General features: G+C 36.3%; 1 protein-coding gene and 1 long non-coding RNA gene across 2 annotated transcripts in view; one reads left to right on the top strand and one right to left on the bottom strand.

Moving 5' to 3' along the window:
* Positions 1–787: 787 nt before the first annotated feature.
* IMPG2 (interphotoreceptor matrix proteoglycan 2) overlaps positions 788–22052 on the top strand; it is a 114016-nt gene continuing 92751 nt past the window's right edge. The window contains exons 1-2 of the mRNA XM_056793410.1: positions 788–956; positions 17283–17449. Coding sequence (XP_056649388.1) covers positions 788–956; positions 17283–17449 — 336 coding nt within the window. The remainder of the gene's footprint in view (positions 957–17282; positions 17450–22052) is intronic.
* LOC103099835 (uncharacterized) lies at positions 948–20734 on the bottom strand. Its single transcript, XR_008911092.1, has 3 exons — positions 20669–20734; positions 14966–15127; positions 948–4500 (listed from the first exon to the last, which is right to left on the bottom strand). It is a non-coding gene; the product is annotated as an uncharacterized LOC103099835 (long non-coding RNA).

The raw sequence follows: 22052 nt of genomic DNA, 5'->3' as shown, positions 1-22052 counted from the left end.
AAGTAGAAGTCCTGGAAAAGGAGACCTTACTCAACCTACTAGAGAAAAAAAAAAAGTTTTGAGAGATCTTTTTATTGTTTTTTAATATATAAAAATAAGATGTCTTTCTAGTATCCATCATTAATTCAGGGCAGGTGAAAGATGAGCAGATTAGGTGTGTTCGGTTATAAATGTAGGACAAATGGGGATGACATGCTTTGGTTTTTCTAATTCAAAGCTTCATTATTACATAAGTGTCAGACCCATTGAAGAAAAAGAACTTGTTCTGAGAAATTCTACTCTTTGCTGGTGGCCATTAAGTGCTATTATGTACTATCAACCTATCTGAGGCCAGAAACAGAATAGTATAAAATGAATCGCACACACTGGGTAATTACTTTGATCTCCTATTAATATATTGAATAATAAACCCAAGTTCAAAAACTCATTTTCTCTCTCATTTTGACATCTGATATATACTTCATGTTACTAATTCTTAACAATCTTGAAATAAGTTCATTAAGGAGTAGAAATGGTAAGAGAAGTGATCAAATAGTTATTTCCACTTTTCCCCGCTTTTCTATATGCCATTTAAAGTATTTAAAGTCTACTTTATTAATCCCAAAATTATATGGTTTAAACCCTCTTGGCTACAAAGCACTTTCTTGTGAGGTCTTTCATACTGTGTAATATAGACTGGTTTTGATCCATCATCCGAAAGACTTGTATATGGTTTTATTTCATAGCACAGACCTATTTGCCTTCAGGGAAGATCCAGGAATCCAGGGTTTCAGTTTCACCATATAGAATGAGTTTACAGTCTTCAGAAGAGAAGCCTCTTGACTACAGAAAAAACAAATGGCAGCGATTGTTCCGCCAGAAGCGAACCACTTTATTTCCTAATGGGGTTAAAATTTGCCCAGATGAAACTGTCGCACAAACTGTGGCGAACCACTTGAAATATTTCAAAGTCCGAAGTAAGTATCCACACCCCACAATGCTCTGCAAATTCCATGTTGAAAATCAGATGAATGTTCTATGTTTTCTTGTTGTTGTTCAGATGTGTCTTTGTGACTCCATTTGGGTTTTTTGTTATTTTTTTTGTTTTTTTGGCAGAGATTAGTGGTTTGCCATTTCCTTCTGTAGTTCATTTTACAGATGAGGAAACAAAATTAAGTGACTTGCCTAGGGTCCCATAGTTAATAAGAATCTGGGTTCAATTTTGAACTCAGGAAGAACATTCTTCCTGACTCCAGGCCTGGTTCCCTATCCACCTCACCCCCTAGTTCCCGAAAAGGGAAGGGGGAAAGGAAATGAAGGATTTGTTGTTCGGTAGTTTTTCAATTTTGTCAAACTTTTTGTGACTCCATTTGGGATTATTTTAGCAAAGATCCTGTGATGATTTGCCATTTTCTTCTCCAGATCATTTTATGGAGAGAAAATCAGGGTAAATAAAGTTAGGTGACTTGCCTAGGATCAAACCGCTAATAAAAGCATTAGTCCAGATTTGAACTCATAAAGATGAATCTTCATGACTTTAGGCCTTGACTGCCCCACCTAACTCTTTTTATATGAAATTAAATACAATAAAACCTCACACATTTAGTTGACGTTCAGAATTTAACAATTTGGTCAGGGCTATGTGAGATTTAAAATGGTTGAGGTCTTAAACTGTAATTTAAAATCTCACAGCTAGGCTAAATCTGATTCTTGTATTTCATATGAAGAAAGGACTTAGAGAATATCCGCAAAATTTTAGAGGAAGTGTTTAATCTAAGAGAATAAACTATTTTCAATCACTATAAAAGCATCTTTTTATAGATTCTCGTAGTAAACATTAGATATGGGTATTGAAGAGCTTCTTCCAATCCTAGTCTAGCTACTTGTTGACTGGCAATTGTTGTAATAATATAAATCAAAACAACAATAGAAGACAATCAAACTGATTAAATTGAATGACTGATCTTGGTCACGGAGAGGTGATGATGAAACATTTCTCAGTAGAGAGGTAAGAGACAGTGTTTGTGAAATGTGAGATATATTATTAGACACTTCCTGTGTGTCTGCTACTTTTGTTAAGATTTCTTTTTCTATTTCAAGGGAGGATTTGGTTAGGGGGATTATGGGGAAATGACTGGTATAAACAAATAGGAAGCAACAATAAATCTTAAAAAATATTCAGTGTGTGAAATTACACTGTCATTTTACCTCTTTGGGGCTTTAATTTACTAACCTGTAAAATGAAGCTTTGGGGCTAGATGATCTCTAAGATAACCATTCTAGCTATTATAATATATTTACTAAAGACAGCCCTTCATTAGAAGTGTTTCTATCAAGCCAGGATGTTTTTTCCACTGATATTTTCTTTAGTTTCATTTCCACTCTTTTTAGTTATTGAATGAATCTAAAAGTTATATAGATGAGGAAACTGAGGCAAAAGGTTTGAGTGACTTGCCCAGGGTCATACAACTAATAATACTTTTGACTTCAGGCCTGGCTCTCTACTGCACCTCCTAGTTGCTTTAGCTTTTAAATGTTTAATTGGTTATAAATGTAAGTTTAATTGACCTATTTAAAATTTGTCATTTGCAAAAGGGAGGAAGGAAGGGAGGGAGGGAAAAAGGAAGGAAGGAAAGTAGAAAGGAAAGAGGGAAGAAGGAAAGAATGAAGGCAGGATGAAGGATGGGAGCGAGGGTGGAGGGAGGGTCAAGTAGTTTAAGAAGCAATGATGAGGTCAAAGTCTCAAGGTCTCTCTTTATGTCCCCCTTAGTGATGCTTTTCTATGAACCAAGTCACTGATCCAGACCAGCTGCATTCTGTGTTCTATGGGCATTTGGAGAAAGCACAGTCTCGAAATCTAGACAGGGAATCAGATGATCTTTTGGTCATGCCTAGTTCTTCCATTCATGATCATTTACATGAATTTCTGATGATTCTTAGTTTAGGGAAATGAATATATTATAGGCTGGGCTTATAAGCTACAGTTGTTTGTCAGTAAAGGGCCCAGTGTTAAAAGATAGGATTTGGTTGTGTTGTGAATAAAGCTTGAGGGGGCAGCTGGGTGGCTCAATAGATTGAAAGCCAGTTCTAGAGACAGGAGGTCCTAGGTTCAAATGTGACCTCAGGCACTTCCCAGCTGTGTAACCCTGGGCAAGTCACTTGACCCCCATTGCCTAACCACTCTTCTGTCTTGAAACCAATACATGGTATTGATTCCAAGATGGAAGGTAAGGGTTTAAAAATAAAATAAAATAAAAATAAAGCTTGATTAGTGTCATAGAAAGTGCAGCATAAAGCCATGTCTCCTTTAAACTTTATTTTTGACTTAAAAAAATCATCAAGATAGTAAATTTGCTTATAGAATATATTTTTATATTAAACAAATCATGTTTTTATTAGATTCACAGAATTTGAAAATTAAAAAGGATTTTAGTAGTCAGTTAGGCTAACTCTCATATAACAAAAGAGTCTCACTCTAATATAGTGGCATCTGCAACAAAAATGGCCCTGGAGTCAGGGAGACCTAAATTAAACAATTTATTCTCAGACCATGCCTTACTATGTGAGTGACCCTGGGCAAGTCACACCCTTTCAATGTCTCCATTTTCTTAGTCTTAAAATGAGAACATCACAGAGTGGTTGCAAGAATTCACTGAGATAACATTTGTAACGTGCTTAGCAAGCATTTGACACATTGTAGATGCTTAATAAATATTGGTTACCTTGCCTCTTCTTCAAGGTACCCAAAGAGGGGAAGCCCCGCAGGGAAGACAGGGAAGCGCATTCCACTTTTGAACAACTGCTTATAGGGAATTTCCCTTTACCTTTAGCCTAAATTAACCTTTTACAGCTTCTTACCATTGTTCCTGTGCTTTGGGATGTTAGTTATTATTTATTTCCTTTGGGATTTGGACTTCAGTTTCCATTCAAGATTAGTTAATGTAGTCTTTTACTAGCTAACCCTGATGGTGCCCTGGTTGGGAAGGGTGCAGATCTCCCTGCAGCCAGTAATAGGTTATGATAAAGTTATGAAAGAGAAATCTAGCCACATTGATGTCCTCAATTAGATCTGACATGACACTGAACTTCTGGTTACGGGACACGATACCTCATCTAAGTGGCAATAACAAGATTAAATCTGGATTAAATCTCAGATAAATCTCTTACTTCAGCAAATGCCTAGCAAGTTTTCCCTTCCCCCATCAGTGTCCAGAACTATTTCTATTTCTGTCGTTAGCTTCACCATTCCCAAAAGACAGGCTTTGTTAATCCTGTATTACCTTCGTAAGAAGAAATCATCCTGAGAGAGTAAAACTTCATCAGATTGCTCTACCAACACAAATATCTAATTTACAAAAGGTGAAGTAGGGGCATTTGGTCAGGTTCCCTCCAGTTCTACTTTCTGGTACACATCCCTTAAGCACATCTCTTTTGCGTCCAGTGGCAATGTGCTGATCCCCAGCCTCTGGGTCCCTCTTCTGACCTTCCATCCATCCAGACCGCCTTCCCTTCCACTTCACCCTATGAAAACACAACAGTGATATTCCATTCCTTAGGGTTTTATTATCAACAAGCTGCCAGGAAGAAAACCAGGCTGATAAATCCATTTATGATAATGTGTTAATATTATATAATAATAATATGATACAAATTACAATTTTACATAATCAACCCATTTAATGCCATGCCAATCAAACTGCCCCAAAATTATTTTATAGAGCTAGAAAAAAATAATAAAATTAATCTGGAAGAAGAAAAAGTCAAGAATATCAAGAAAACCAATGGAAAAAAAGGGTTAAGGAAGGAGGTCTCACATTACCAGATCTCAAACTGAATTAAAAAGCAATGATCATCAAAACAATATGGTACTGGCTATGAAATAGAATGGGGGATCAGAAGAAGAGATCAGAAGAAGGTACACAATAATTAGGAGTAAATGACAACAGTAATTTTGTGTTTGATAAATCAAAAGATCCAAACTTTTGGGATAAGAATTCACTCTTTGACAAAAACTGTTGGGAAAATGAGAAAAGAAAGGTAGAGACTAGATAGACTAACATCTCACATCATATAGCAGGATAAGGTCAACATGGGTACATGATTTAGATATGAAGGGTGATACCATAAGCAAATTAAGGGAACATGGAAAAATTTGCCTGTCAGATCTATGGAGAAGGGGAGGAGTTTATGACAAATGAAGAGACAGAGAACATTATAGGTTATAAAATGAATAATTTTTATGATACTAAATTAAAAAGATTTTATACAAACAAAACTAATGCAACTAGGAATAAACAGAAAGCATATAGCTGGGGAAAACTTTCTACAGAAAGTGTCTCCAATAAAAATCTCAAATACATAGAGAACAAAGTCAAATTTATAAAAATGTCATTCTCCAACTGATAATGGTCAAAGGAAATGAGCAGGCAATTTTCAGATAAAGAAATCAAAGCTATCTATAGTAAAAAATGTTCCAAATCTCTCTTGATTAGAAATGCATTTTAAACACATATAACCCAGATCAAATTGCTTATTGTCTGGATCTTATAATTTCAGGAAATATATGTTGAAAATTGTTATTACATGTAATTGGGAAAATATCTTTGAATAAAAACAAAGTAAAGGAATGCACATTAAAACAACTCTGAGGTACCACCTCATATCAATCAGATTGGCCAATATGACAGAAAAGGAAAATGGAAAAATATTATAGGGGATGTAGGAAAATTGGAAAATTATAGTGCTGCTAGTGGAGCTGTTATCTGATCTTACCTTTCTGGAGAACAATATGGAACTACTTCCAAAGGACTCTAACACTGGAAATATCCTTTGATCCATCAATACCACTACCAGATCTATATCCCAAAGAAATTTGAAAAAAAAGTGGGAGAAGGACCTATTTGTTCATCACAGCTTTTTTTTTTTTTTGTGGTAGCAAAGAACTTGAAAAAAAGGGTTGTCTATCAACTGGGGAATGGCTGAGCAAGTTGTGGTATATGATTGCAATGGAATACTATTGTTCTATTAGAAATGACAAGAAGGATGATTTGGGAAAAACCCAGATTTGCATGAAATGATGCAAAGCAAATTTAGCAGAACCTGAAGAGCACTGTACACAGTAACAGCAATATTTAAAAATAAAACAAATTTAAAGATCCTTACCATCTGTCTTAGAGGTGATACTAAGTATTAGTGTCAACATAGAAGAATGGTAAAGGCTAGGCAACTAGGGTTAAGTGACTTGTCCAGGGTTAACATAGATCAGAAGTGTCTGAGGACAGATTCGAACCTAGGACCTTCCAACTTAAGTCCTGGCTCTTATTCCACTGAGTCAGCTAGCTGTCCCAACAGCAATATTTTTTGATGAAGAACTATGAATGACCAAGTTATTCTCAGCAATAAAGTAGTTCAAGGTAATCTCAAGAGACTCATAATGGAAAAGCTATCTACTTCCAGAGAAAGAACTGATGGAGTCTGAATGCAAATTAACACATACTATATTTTACTTTTTTTTTCCTTCTCTATTTTTTTGTTTGAGATATCTTCCACAGGATAACTACTATGGACAATTGTTTTGTATGATTGCAAATGCAAAATCTGTTAGATTGCTTACCAACTTGAGGAGGGGGTAAAGGAGTAAAGGGAGAGAATGAGGGAGAGAATTTGGAACTCAACTTTTTTTAATGGATGTTAAAAATTGTTTTTACCTGTAATTGGAGGAAATTAAAATATTTTAAAAGATGTAATAATAATAATAGCTAGTATTTATATAGGCCTTTAAGGTTTGCAGAGCATTTTATTAATATCTTATTTCTTCCTCCCAACAGTTTGGGGAGGTAGAAGCAATTATCACCCTCAGTTTACAGCTAAGGGCATTGTAGACATTAAGCAATTTGCTTAGTGTCATAAAGCTTACTATTTAGTAGTTTTGCAATTCTGTCTGATTCTTCATGACCTCATTTTGAGTCTTCCTAGCAAAGAGACTGTAGTGATTTGCCATTTCCTTTCTAGCTCATTTTACAGATGAGGAAAATGAAGCTAACACTTTGGTTTTGGTGGGAGAAGGCAGAAAGAAGAGCAGAGAGCTAACTCACCTTTCCTTTGATTCCTGAATTGATCCTGTTGGATTCTAGCCATTCCTTTATTCATCATGTAAAATGGAAACATGACAGAAATTTGTATCAACCTTTAGTCTACTTTTCTATGAATCATGATAGTTTTGTGTGTATATGTGTGTATGCATTTACATACACATGTAATTGTATAGACCAAAAAAGGCAGGATCCAGGATGAATCTTTTTTTTTTTACTTTTTTAAAATTTGGTCAACTTCAAACATTATTCCTTGGTTACAAAATTCATTTTCCATTCCTCCCAATCCTTCCCCCATCCCTCCCATAACCGACACTGGGTATTGCATGTGTCCTTGATCAGAACCCATTTCCATGTCTGCACTAGGATGTTCATTTAGAGTCTACATCCCCAACCATATCCCTTCAATCCATGTAATCATGCAGTTGTTTTTCTTTGATGTTTTTACTCCCACAGTTTTTCCTCTGAATGTGGATAGTGTTCTTTCTCATAGATTCCTCCAAGTTGTTCAGGATCACTGCATTGCCACTAATGGAGAAGTCCATTACATTCAATTGTACCACAGTGTATCAGTCTCTGTGCAGAATGTTCTCGTGGTTCTGCTCCTTTCGCTCTGCATCACTTCCTGGAGGTCATTCTAGTTCACATGGAGTTCCTCCACTTTATTATTCCTTTGAGCACAATAGTATTCCATCACCAACATATACCACAATTTGTTTAGTCATTCCCCAATTGAAGGGCATCCCCTCATTTTCCTTTTTTTTTTGCCACCACAAACACCAGCTATGAATATTCTTGTACATGTCTTTTTCCTTATTATCTCTTTGTGGTACAAACCCAGCAGTGCTATGGCTGGATCAAAGGGCAGACACCACAAACACTAGCTATGAATATACTTGTACATGTCTTTTTCCTTATTATCTCTTTGTGGTACAAACCCAGCAGTGCTATGGTTGGATCAAAGGGCAGACAGACTTTTAGCGCCCTTTGGGCATAGTTCCAAATTGCCCTCCAGAATGGTTGGATCAATTCACAACTCCACCAGCAATGCATTAATGTCCCAATTTTGCCACATCCCCTTCAGCATTCATTACTTTCCTTTGCTGTCATGTTAATCAATCTGCTAGGTGTGAGGTGATACCTCAGAGTTGTTTTGATTTGCATCTCTCTGATTATAAGATATTTAGAACAATTTTTCATGTGCTTATTAATGGTTTTGATTTCTTTGGCTGAGAACTGCCTATTCGTGTCCCTTGCCCATTTATCAATTGGAGAATGGCTTGATTTTTTGTACAATTGATTTAGTTCTTTGTATATTTGAGTAATTAAACCTTTGTCAGAGGTTTTTGTTATGAAGATTGTTTCCCAGTTTGTTATTTCCCTCATGATTTTTGTTACATTGGTTTTGTTTGTACAAAACCTTTTTTTAATTTGATATAATCAAAATTATTTATTTTACATTTTGTGATTTTTTCTAGCTCTTGCTTTGTTTTAAAATCTTTCCCTTCCCAAAGATCTGACATGTATACTATTCTGTGTTCGTCTCATTTACTTATAGTTTCCTTCTTTATGTTCAAGTCATTCACCCATTCTGAGTTTATCTTGGTGTAGGGTGTGAGGTGTTGAACCAAGCCTAATCTCTCCCACACTGTCTTCCAATTTTCCCAGAAGTTTTTGTTGAATAGTGGATTTTTGTCCCAAAAGCTGGGATCTTTGGGTATGTCATAGACTGTTTTGCTGAGGTCCCTTACCCCAGGTCTATTCCACTGATCCTCCTTTCTGTCTCTTAGCCAGTACCAAATTGTTTTGATGACCACTGCTTTATAGTACAGTTTGAGATCTGGGACTGCAAGGCCACCTTCCTTTGCTTTTTTTTTTTCATTATTTCCATGGATATCCTTGATCTTTTGTTCTTCCAAATGAACTTTGTTATGTTTTTTTTTTCTAATTCAGTAAAAAAGTTTTTTTTGAAGTTCGATGGGTAGGGCACTAAATAGATAGATAAGTTTGAATAGGATGGTCATTTTTATTATGTTAGCTCATCCTACCCATGAGCAATTAATGTTTTTCCAATTGTTTAGATCTAGTTTTAGTTGTGTGGAAAGTGTTTTGTAGTTGTGTTCATATAGTTCCTGAGTTTGTCTCGGCAGATAGATTCATAAATATTTTATATTGCCTACGGTGATTTTGAATGGAATTTCTAATTCCTGCTGAAGAGATGCGTTGGAGATAAATAGAAATGCTGATGACTTATGTGGGTTTATTTTGTATCCTGCTACTTTGCTAAAGTTGTTGATTATTTAGACTAGTTTTTGAGTTGATTCTCTAGGATTCTTTAAGTAGACCATCATATCATCAGCCAAGAGTGATAGCGTTGTCTCCTCATTGCCATTTTTAATACCTTTAATTTCTTTTTCTTCTCTAATTGCTATTGCTAGTGTTTCTAGTACAATGTTAAATAATAGAGGAAATATCTAATGGGCATCCTTGTTTTACTCCTGATCTTATTGGGAAGGATTCTAGTTTATCTCCATTGCAGATGATGTTGGCTGATGGTTTTAGATAGATACTGTTTATTATTTTTAGGAAAGACCTTCTATTCATATTGTTGTATTTTGTCAAAGGCTTTTTCTGTGCCTATTGAGATAATCATATGATTTTTGTTGGTTTGCTTGTTGATATGGTAAATTATGTGGATGGTTTTCCTAATATTGAAACATCATTGTATTCCTGGTTTAAATTCCACCTGATCTTAGTGAATAACCCTCCTGATCACTTGCTGAAGTCTTTTTGCTAGTATCCTATTTAAGATTTTTGCATCTATGTTCATTAAGGAGATTGGGCTGTAGTTTTCTTTCTCCATTTTGACCTGCCTGGCTTTGGAATCAGTATCATATTGTTTCATAAGAGGAATTTGGTAGAACTCCCTCTTTGCTTATTATGTCAAATAGGTTGTATAGTATTGGGATTAGCTGTTCTTTGAATGTTGGATAAAATTCACTTGTGAATCCATCAGGCCCTGGAGATTTTTTCTTAGGGAGTTCTTTGATGGCCTGTTCAGTTTCTTTTTCTGATATGGGATTATTTAAGAATTCTATTTCTTCTTCTATTAATCTAGGCAATTTATATTTTTGTAAATATTCATTCATATCACCTAGACTGGCATATTTATTGCCATATAATTGGGCAAAATAGTTTTTAATGATTGCTTTAATTTCCTCTTCATTGGAGCTGAGGTCCCCCTTTTCATCTATGAAACTGTTAATTTGGTTTTCTTCTTTCCTTTTTTAAATTCGATTGACCACTACTTTGTCTATTTTGTTTTTTTTTCCAAAATACCAGCTTCTAGTCTTATTTATTAATTCAATAGTTCTATTACTTTCGATTTTATTAATTTCTCCCCTAATTTTTAGGATCTCTAATTTGGTTTTCTTCTGGGGGATTTTAATTTGTTCACTTTCAAGTTTTTTGATTTGCATGTCCAATTCATTGACCTCTGCCCTCCCTAATTTATTAATATATGAACTCACAGATATAAATTTTCCCTGAGTACTGCTTTGGCTGCATCCCATAAGGTTTGAAAGGATGTCTCATCATTGTCATTTTCTTCCATGAAATTGTTAATTGTTTCTATGATTTGTTCTCTAACTGATTTTGGAGAATCATATTACTTAATTTCCAATTTATTTTTTATTTGGCTCTCCATGTACCCTTACTGATCATTATTTTTATTGCCTTATGATCTCAAAAGGTTGCATTTATTATTTCTGCTTTTCTGCATTTGTATGCCATGTTTTTATGAACTAGTATATGATCAATCTTTGTGAATGTACCATGTGCTGCTGAAAAGGAGATGTATTCCTTTTTTGTCCCTATTTATTTTTCTCCATATATCTATTAACTCTAATTTTTCTAAGATTTCATTCACCATTTTTACCGCTTATTTATTTTTTCGTTTGATTTATCTAAATTTGATAGTGGCAGGTTCAGGTCTCCCACTAGTATAATTTTACTATATATTTCCTCCTTTAATTCTCTTAGTTTCTCCATTAGAAATTTGGGTGCTATACCATTTGGTGTATACGTATTGATTAGTAATATTTCCTCATTGTCTATACTCCCTTTTATCAGGATGTTTTTACCTTCCCTATCCCTTTTAATCAGGTTTATTTTTACTTTGGCTTTGTCTGATGTCATGATTACAACTCCTGTCTTCTTTCTATCAGTTGAGGCCCAATAGGTCTTGCTCTAACCTTTAATTCTGACCTTGGGAATATCTACCCTCCTCAGGTGTATTTCTTGTAGACAACATATGGTAGGATTTTGGATTCTAATCCACTCTCCTATTCATCTACCTTTTATGGGTGAGTTCATCCCATTTACGTTTAAAATTATGATTGTCACTTGTGAATTCCCTAGCATTTTGATATCCTCTCCTAGTTCTGTCCTTTCTTCTTTTGCTATATCCTTTTAAACCAGTGGTTTACTTTTAATCAATCTCCCTAATCCCCTCCCTTGATATGCTTCCCTTTCTGGTCCCTCCCTTTTCCCTTCTTGTTTTTTTTTTAGGTTCTGTTAAGGTCTCTCCCCCCTCCCTTTTCCTCCATTTTTGTACTCCCTTCTCCCTACCCCCCCTTAGTTTCCCCTTCTCCCTTACCCTGTAGGATAAGATAGAATTCAGGATCCCAATGGATCTAGATGCTCTTCTCTCTCAGATTTTATTTCACTGAGATTAAGGTCTTTTTTTTTCTTTTTTCTTTTTCTTTTGCATATAATTTTATAGCCCTTAATTCCCCAATCTTTCCCTTTGAGTGATTCTTCTAATCACTATAATAATGAATATAATTTTTGAGAATTACAAATAACATCTCCCCTATCTATATATCTATATATGCATTGATCTAATTGTAGCCCTTAAAGAAGAGTGTTTGAATAAAAAAAAAACATTTTCCCCCTTTTCCCTCTCTTTCTTATTTATCTTTTCATGTTTCTCTTGATCTTTGTGTTTGGATATCAAACTTTCCACTTAGTTCTGGTCTTTTCTTTACAAATACTTGGAAATCTTCTATATTTTGACTGCCCATGCTTTCCCCTGGAAATATATAGTCAGTTTTGATGGATAGGTGATTCTTGATTGAAGACCCAGTTCTCTTGCCTTTCTGAATATCATGCTCCAGGTCTTGCGGTCCTTTAGTGTAGAAGCTGCCAGGCCTTGTATTATCCTGATTGGTGCTCCTTGGTATCTGAATTGTCTCTTTTTGGCTTCTTGTAGAATTTTCTCCTTAGCTTGAAAGCTCTGGAATTTGGCAATTACATTCCTGGGAGTTGCCTTTTGGGGATTTAGTGTAGAGGGTGTTCTATGAACTCTTTCAATGTCTATTTTGCCCCCTTTGTTCAAGAACATCAGGGCAGTTTTCTTGGATGATTTCTTGTATTATGATGTCAAGATTTCTGTTTATTTCTGGCTTTTCAGGTAGACCAATGATTCTTAAGTTGTTTCATCATGATCTGTTTTCCTGATCTGTCACCTTGTCAGTGAGATAATTTTATGTTTTCTTCTAATTTGTCAGTCTTTTTACTTAGCTTTATTAATTCTTGCTGTTTTGCAAGATCATTGTCTTCTAGTTGCCTAATTCTGGTCTTTAAAGTCTGGTTTTCCTTTTCAGTTTGGTCTACTCTGCTTTTTGTGGCTTCCAGCTGTTTCTCCAATTGGGCGTTCTTGTCCCTCAGACTGTTGTTTTCTCTTTGAATTATTTCCCATTTTTCTTCTCAGAAGGCTTCCATCTTTTGGATAAGCTCCAATTTGAATTTTTCCATTCCTTGTGGACAATTTCCATTTTTTTGGAAGGTTTTGATTTTGTTTGAATTTCATCCTCTTTTCCCTCTGTAGCCTTATTTTCCCTCCATAAAAATTTTCAAGGGTAAATGTCTTCTTCCTCTTTTTCTTGGAGGGTGTTTGTTAGTCCTGGGCACAATGAGCCATCCCTATGGTGGTTTTTCCTTCCCTTTTTAGTCAGAAATCTGAGTGAGATGGGCAGGTTCTCTGTATGTGGAGTTAAGGAGCAAGGCTTTTGCCTGAGGCAAGCTCTCGAATCTCCGTAGTCTCTGCTTTTTACTAGAGCACCTGCGGTCTGTGCTCCCCAGTGTATGGAGGTTTCTGGTGTAACTGCTCTCAGGGGTAGATCCCTGGCAGTTCTAGTCAGCTCCTAAGGACCTAGAGATGCCCCTTGATCACTCTAGAGGTGTCCCTCACTTACTCACTGTTTCTGATGCATGCCGGCTCTGACTCTGGCTCTGTAGGTGGGGTGGGGGAGGGTAGATTGGCTCACATTTGGGTGGGAGCTTTTTCTCCCTCTTATAGGGTGGAAATGCTCAAACCCCACATACCTTCAATGCTGCGCCCTTCTGTTGAGTCCCTCCATTCTTCTGAAGATGGTTTTTATGTTCTTTTGCAGTAGTCTATTTCGTTGGGTGCTGGGGAGAAGAAGTGTCCCGAGTCTAGACTGCTGCCAGGCTTACCCAGAAGTCCCAGGATGAATCTTGCTGCTGCTATACTTTGCTTCAATCAGATGGCTTTCATTATTTTTCTCTAAATGAACGATCCCTTGAGCCTCTGAATTCTTTGAAAATGGCTACATTATACCCCCTAGCAAGCTAAAAATTCCAAGGGTTGGACTTTATTATCTCTCTCCCAAAGTGACATTTTATATGATTCTATACAGGTCTTCAACTTCTACTCAATGTATTTTTGAACTCTCTCACAATCTGCTGAGTATTGACTGAGAGTTAGTTATATAATACCAAGGACATACAGAAATGCACTGTTTGGATCAGGTAGAAGATTTTACCTCACTTTTTTTTTCCCTTTTAGAATTTGGCCTTTTAAAAGTCTAGTAGTTGCAAATTTAAAACAATTCTTTTGATTTATATGCAGGAGAGCTTTCCCTTTTAAGACCCAAATGGCTACTTTTTATACATAAAAGCAAGCCAATTCTGCCCTGCCCCATCTTGTCTTTTTTCTGATTAGATTTCAATCCTAGCAGTGAGTTTTCAGTATCTGATTTTATAAAATTATTTTAGCTTTCACAAGGAAGGTTTTGAATGGGTATCTTTTATTATTATTATTATTATTATTATTTTAAATTTTATCTGGTCAATTTCAACCATTATTCCTTAGTTACAAAAATCATATTCTATTCCTCCCTACCCACCCCACCCCTTCCTGTAGCTGATGCGCCATTCCACTGGGTATTACTTGTGTGAATGGGTATCTTTTACTAGAAGATATATACTACAAATTTGGGGAGGAGCATTCACAATATAATTGTGCTTACAAATAGAAAGAACTGGAATTCTGTCAAAAAATATAAATTCACAAGCATGACTATCTTCCTGTGAACGTTGCAATTCATACTAATTGTAATTGTTCAATAAGGTCTGACTTTTTATGACCCCATTTGAAGTTTTCTTGGCCACGATACAAGAGTGATTTCCAATATTTCTTTCTCCAGCTTATTTTATAAATGATGAGATTAGAAGGAAATAAAATTAAATGACTTTCCCAGGGTCACACAGCTAGCAAGTGCCTGAGGCCAGATTTGAACTCAGGAGGATGAGCCTTTCTGACTTTAGACCCAGAACTCTATTGTAACAATTGAAATTGGTTTTGCCAATAAATGTAAGGGTGACAATTGGTTTGATTAAATATTATTTTAAAAATGAGATTGTAGTTACCATTTATAAAATAATTAACCTTTAAGTCAGAATATCTATTAATAACTTTTAATAATTTAATATAATGTAAATATAGTAAAAGAAGAGAAATGTAGGAAAGAAGTAGAAAATACTGCCTAACCAGATACCCTATAAATTCTGTCCAAAGAAGTACAGCTCACCACTGGGCAAGGGCTCCCTCAAGTCCTGATCTCCACATGGAGTCATGGTAGTCTCTTAAGCCAGGAGTCCTAGTGGCATCTTCAGCAAGGGTTCCACCAACGCAAGCCTCTTCCTTCAGCTCCGGGCATTCACCCAGCAAACCCCTTCAGTGCAGCCATCTCCTACCCAGAATGAACCCACAAGAAATGTCTCTTTTAAAAAGACCAGGAATCCAATCCACAAGAAAGTTCTCTCCCAAAAGACCAGGAATGAATAAGTCTTTTTTGGGGTCTCACCTTTTATATCCCTTTTCCCACATCACTTCCTGTCTCCCACTCCACAGGAACCCATGATAGCCTCCCAGTTTGCCTAACACTGCCCAAGGGAGGGGCAATGCTTGTGGCCTTTTGGGGATGTGAACTTTTTTTTCCTAGTAAGTGACTTGTGAACTCTCTTACCTAGCGACTTAGATTGATTAACTCAAAATAGACAAAGGGAATTTTAAAAAATCTGTTCACACGATCCATTGCTCCACCTAACTTTCCCTATCTAAGAGGTGAAGTTAAGCAACTTGTACCGTAAAGCACTCTGTGAAAAATAAAATGTTATTATGGTGGTTTCAGTACACCTGATAAGTGTGGCATTTTTCAAGACGAACCCTATTTTAAGTAATATAGATAAAGATGTTTGTATTTTGATAAATGAAGAAAAGTATACAAGTCAATCCATTTTAAAATGGAAGAAAATGAGAAGTATAGCTTAATTCAACATTCTCTCCTAATCTAAAAGATCTGCAATGAATAAAATAAAGGCCATTCAGCCAGGCAACAAGCCACCAGACATGTATTGAGCACTTACTACATGCCAGGAACTATGCTAAAGATTGAGGATACAAAGACAGTCAAAATCAAAATAGAACACTACTTGGTAAAAGTTGCTGGAACAACTGGAAAGTAGTTTGATAGCAATCAGGTATAGACCAATATCTTATGCCATTTATAAGATCAAAATGAATACCTGATCATAAAAAGAAATATAAGTAAAATAAGAGAAAGGGGAAAACATTACTTAACATATTTACAGATAGGAGAGAAATTTACATGTCAAGAGGTGGAGAGCATTGTGAGATGTAAAATAGAGTACATTAAATTGAAAAGGTTTTGTATAAATAAAACAAAAGTTGCCAAATATTAGGAAAGCAGAAATTTGGGAAAGTTTTTATAGACAGCTTTCTAGATAGAGGTTTCTTATTTAAAATATAAAAAGATCCATCCCCCCATTGATAAATGGTCAAAAGATAGGAACAGATAATTTTCAGATGAAGAAATCAAAGCCATATATAGGCAAATGAAAAAAATTGCTTTAAATCACTACTGATTAGAAAGACATAAACCAAAACAATTGCAAGATAACATCTCATAAACATCAGATTGGCTAAAATGACAAAAGGGCAAAATGAAATGTTGGAAAGGGTGTGGAGGAATGGGTACACTATCACATTGTTGAAAGAGCAATGAATGTATGCAATCATTTTGGAAAGCAATTTGGAATTACACCCAGAGAGGTATAAAACTATGGAAACCCTTCAACCCAGCAGTACCATTACTAGGTTTATTTCTGAAGTAGATCAAAGAAAAAGGAAAAGAGCCTAAATGTTCCAATTATTTATAGCAGCTCTCTGTGATGGCAAAGAGCTGAGAATTGACGAGATGGCTAAACAAACTGTGGCATGTGATTATGATGAAATACTACCCTGCCATACGAAATGATGAGCAGGCTAATTTTTTAAAAACTTGAATGAACAACATGAAATAATGAAGAGTGAAATGAGTAGAACCCCAGAGAACATTATATGCAGCTACAGATTTAATATTTGAAGAATAACTTGTGACTGTTAACTCCAGAGAATGAACTGGATAATGGAAGCATGATAGACATAATTTATATATAGATTTCTCTTCCAGATGATGCTTCAAATTTTACAGATTCTTAGATCTCATAAATGATGTGGAGAGGGACTGAGATACTTGTAAATAAATTTATTAATAAAAAACCACAACAAAATGGAATATTTCTCCCCCAATCCCTTTTCTCAAGGTGATCTCATCCTAAGGGGAGGGGAGGAACAACATGTAAATATAAAAGTTTATACAATATAAGAACTGAATGCATAAAGGTAATCTGAAAAGCAGAGGTCATAGATTGGCAATCGTATTGATCACTAATGCACTCCAGAGAATTTTTTCTCAAGGTGAGAACAAGGGAATCTGCCTATAAGTTTTATGATCTCTTGTAACTCTTCAGCTTGTCCTAATATTCACTTTCTCCATTTTCCAGTGTGTCAGGAAGCTGTCTGGGAAGTCTTTAAGACCTTTTGGGATCGGCTTCCACGTCGTGAGGAATATGGGCATTGGATGACTCTCTGTGAGGAGGGAACTATAAGCATATTTGAAATGGGCACAAATTTTAGTCAGTCTGAAGAACATCAGAGCCTAATTACAAAGGTAGGTCCTGAAGAAAGGTGGAAGTTTCTGAACTATTTTGGAAACATTCAAATGTAGCCAATAATTTCTTGTAGTCTTGCTTTCTTCATTCACCAATTCTAAAAGCCAAATGTGTATTTAGCTAGTTTTATTGGGAAGGGAGGGAATAAGTATGTTTACAGCACCTACTATGTGCCAGGCACTTTGTTGTAAGTGCTTTACAATTATTATTTCATTTGATCCTCACAAGAGTCCTGGGAAGTAGGCCCTTTTATTATCCTCATTTTACATATGAGGAAACTGAGGCAAACAGTTGACTTGCCCAGGGTTACACAGCTAGTAAGAATTTGAGACTGGATTTATACTCAGGTCTTCCTGACTCTAGGCCCAGCACTCTATTCACTGTACCACAGTACCCCCATAATCATTATTCCTTCATCTTTGGTCTGTATTTAATTATCCATAAAAAAGGGAGGGATCCTCAACTCCTACGCAAGCACTCAGACTGACAGACAATCTTTGGACAGGATTAATAGCATAAATTGGTAGTGGGCCCAATTGGCAGGGCTTCAGGACATTCTGTGGACCATTTGAATTTCATGGAAATAAGAACAGGAGAGACAAATAGAAGGAGCTACGCAGCCGGTGAATCAGGCAGCATAGTGAAAGGTCAAGGGAGGAGAGGGTTCAAATGTGGAGAAAAGGGTGTTACTGAAATAGCCAAGACTGAGTAGGAAGGGAATAAGACTGGAACAGAGCTGATGAATTAGAAGAGTAGGAGGAAATTATTAGAGTAAATGAGTCAGAAGCATACTACCTTAGCCTAAAAGAATAATTGGCATTTTTTCATGTTGCTACTCTATCCTCTATTCAGTTCTGTATATATATATATATGTCAAATATCTACTAAGTGCAGGCTACTGTGTTAGTGAAACTTCTAGTATTCTCTCCCAAAACAGAGCTTCTTTTTTTCTGGGCAATGTGCTCCTTTTACATATATGTCAATAGTCTTGTGAGCATTTTTTCACTTTGGCAGCAGTGCATCTTAGCAGATTGTACTGAACATTCCCCACTGACAGCTTCTTCTTTGAAAGGAGAGCTGTAAATTCATGAGGAGTGCTAAACGGAAAGAAAACTGTACATTGATCTCATTGGGGAAATGTTAGCTCAAAAACGATTCTGCAATTTTCAAGTCATTATACAAATAAATCATTTTTTAATCAACATAGGAATTAGCTCAGTTAGGTAACCATAACGACTCCCCATTAGAGCCTCAGGTTTGACAGTTTCTAGCAGTAATTCTCACATATCACAGAGCTGACAAAGCTACATATTGGAGATCAATAGGATTAAAGTTAGTGAAAGAGAAGTGAGGGAGACACAGAGAGAAAGGAAAAGAGAGAGAGAGAGAGAGAGAGAGAGAGAGACACAGAGAGAGAGAGAGACAGAGACAGAGACAGAGAGAGACAGAGAGAGAGAGAGAGAGACAGAGAGAGAGAGAGAGAGAGACAGAGAGAGAGAGAGAGACAGAGAGACAGAGACAGAGAGACAGAGAGAGACAGAGAGAGAGAGAGAGAGAGAGAGAGAGAGAGAGAGAGAGAGAGAGAGAGAGACAGAGAGAGAGAGAGAGAGAGAGAGAGAGAGAGAGAGAGAGAGAGAGAGAGAGAAAGAGAAAGAGAGAGAGAGAGAGAGAGAGAGAAGCAAATTCAGAGGCATAATATTGGGGGCAGAAGTGTAGACATGCACCCCTGGAAAGAATGGGCAGAACACTGAAGATATCGTTCCCAGTGATCCATTGGTCTTTTCTTGCCCCAGGGTGCATTGAAGCTACTAATGAACCTCCAGTATCTCTCTGAACTTCTTACCCACAGTTGCCTTTTTCCAAGATCAAGTCAGACAGCATGAGTATGAATCTACCTTGCAAGCTTGAATGCAGACAGACACACACAATCACATTTTTTTCATTGTTTGTAATGGGGTCACAAAACTGTCACTGACATGCCACATGCCCTAAGGGTCACCTTGTGTTACCCTGGATACACACTCTTCTCCAAATAAACCAGGAAAATCTCAGAAACAGATAAGTAAGATTAAAGGACTAAAAGAAGTTCAGAAAACAGTTTAGATGAAAGGTGTAGGACCAAATGCTACCTTAGGGCTTCATCACTGCTGTATATATATATCCTGCTGGTAGATATCGCTATATAGAGGGGATATAAAGAAAGACTGTTTACCTCCAGCATTCAGCTCCTCTGAAACTGGGGTTCGATGCATAGCCAATAATCAACAGATGTGCATTTGTACCATGAATAATCAACTCTCAGCCATTTTTTCCCCAATACATTCCCTGGACATCCCTTAGATGTTCAAAATGCATAAAATATATTTTTTGCATAATATCAACATATTTTATATTTTAATACCATAAATAGGCACAATTTCTTAGTTAAAATAAGTAAAAAGTTAAAGTTTGCAAAAATTAACATGAAATTTTATGTGGGTTTTCCAGATCATAAGGGCTCTGTATCCCTAATCCCTTGATGTGGAAAGCTGTAGTTTCCAAGGAATTGTGGACTTTAGTGTGTTTTTGTAGCTTCAGCTATGTACAGCCATTCCTCCTTTATTCTTGTTCCTCCTTAATCTTCAGTGTTTGATCAGCACACTCCATTGTGTGGAAGGTTTAGTCTTTGTACCTAATAAAGTCTGGGTTGATGAATACAGAGATTCCAGCTCTTCCTTTTTTCACCTTCCATCTTGTAAAGGTTAAATTTATGGTTGAGACTGAATATAAATATTATTGATCGCCAAGATTTTAAATTTCTTAAATCCTAAATTAAACACTCAAGTCAGAATGGAATTTTATGGTGATTTAATGACAATAGGAAGAAGAAATTAGAGAGAGAGAGAGAGACAGAGAGAGACAGAGAGAGAGAGAGAGAGAGAGAGAGAGAGAGAGAGAGAGAGAGAGAGAGAGAGAGAGAGAGAGGAAGGGAGGGACAGGGACAGGGACAGGGACAGGGACAAGGACAGGGACAGGGAGAGAGGGACAGGGAGAGGGAGAGGGAGAGAGAGAGAGAGAGAGAGAGAGAGAGAGAGAGAGAGAGAGAGAGAGAGAGATGAGAGGAGAGAGAGAGAGAGAGAGAGCTCAAACTGCCCCGGCTCAGAGTGAGCCAGTTCAAAGGCCAAGGGTGGCCTTCCCCTGAGAGGCAAGGGAAAGGGGAGTCAGTCTTTATCACTCACCCACGTGACCAATTTGACCGATTAAGGGAAGCTGTTGAGGGAGCTCCTCCAGGCTCAAGTTCCAGGATCCTACTCGTGTCTAGCCCTCTCCACAGGAAGTGCCAAGAACTCCAAAGGCCATTCTCTACCTCACTTCCTGTGTCTCACATGTGCCAATGGTGGCTCAAGCTTGGCTTAGGCAGTCAGTTGTTTGTGATTTGTCATTTGCTAGCACATGCAAGTGTAATGTGGATGTGTACATCCCTGGGTGCTAGACTAAGCAAGATAGGAAAAATCTAAAAATCACAATCTCTACATTTCCTTCATACCTGACATACTACATAACTATCACAGAATAATCCAAGTTAAAATTAATAAATGAAGACTAAAATGTGAAACTTTTTAACAGCATTGGTTATTCTATTCTATGATATTATATGGGACCATATAATATCATATAATATATTATAATGTTATATCATATTTAATATGTTATAAATAACAAAATAAGTACCTGACAATTGTATATATCATATATTATAAAGTTGTTTTATTTGACCAGTTACATGGAATAACAAATTTCCACCTAAATTTTCCAAAGTTATATGATCCAAATTGTCTCCTCTCCTTCCTTCCCTCTTCCCCCAAAGCTGGCAAGCAACTTAATCTGGATTATACATGTATGGATACACTTTTATAGAATGAATAAAAAAGCTATACATGAGAATAAAGACAAATTTAAACTATCAAATATATGAAATCTAATCACTCATATCCAAGAGTCTATGTCATACAAATTCATTCTGAGTTCGTTTTTTTTTTTTAGAAAGAAATGATTGTTGATCATAATTCACATTTTCTTTCACAAAACTGAATACAAAAGGTCTTGCAAGGATGGTCCTGCAGGTGCAGAGGAATACTCAATCACCACAAAGTTAAAATTAAGGAAAAAAATTTCAGCGTTTTAAACTGTTTAATTCCTCCTACATAGTAAAATATGTACCTGACATTTGGCACCTTCAGATCAAATGTATTGTTGATACCAATTATTCCTTTTATACACTGTATTACCCTGCTGATTATCTCAGTCAATTTGATAAGCATATATTAAATGCTTTTTTATGTGCCAGGGACTGTGCTAAGTGCTGGAGGTACAAAGAAAAGCAGAAGATGGTGTCTGCTTTGAAGGAGCCCATAATCTAATCTATTTTAAAATATATTCCATATGAAAGGCTAACACTTTCTGGCATTTTAAACAAGAAATCTCAATGACTTAAATGTCAAATAGATAGAAATATTGAGTATGAGTTTCTTGAGGGCAGAAACTGTCTTTTGTTGTATTCTCAGTGATTAATATTGTTCTTGGCACACAGGAAGCTCTTAATCAATGTTTATTGGTTGAGTA

Source organism: Monodelphis domestica, chromosome 4 (assembly GCF_027887165.1).
Source record: "Monodelphis domestica isolate mMonDom1 chromosome 4, mMonDom1.pri, whole genome shotgun sequence".
Classification (NCBI taxonomy): Eukaryota; Metazoa; Chordata; class Mammalia; order Didelphimorphia; family Didelphidae; genus Monodelphis; species Monodelphis domestica.
Note: the sequence above shows the minus strand (reverse complement) of the source record. Positions and strands in the feature narration are given on the sequence as shown.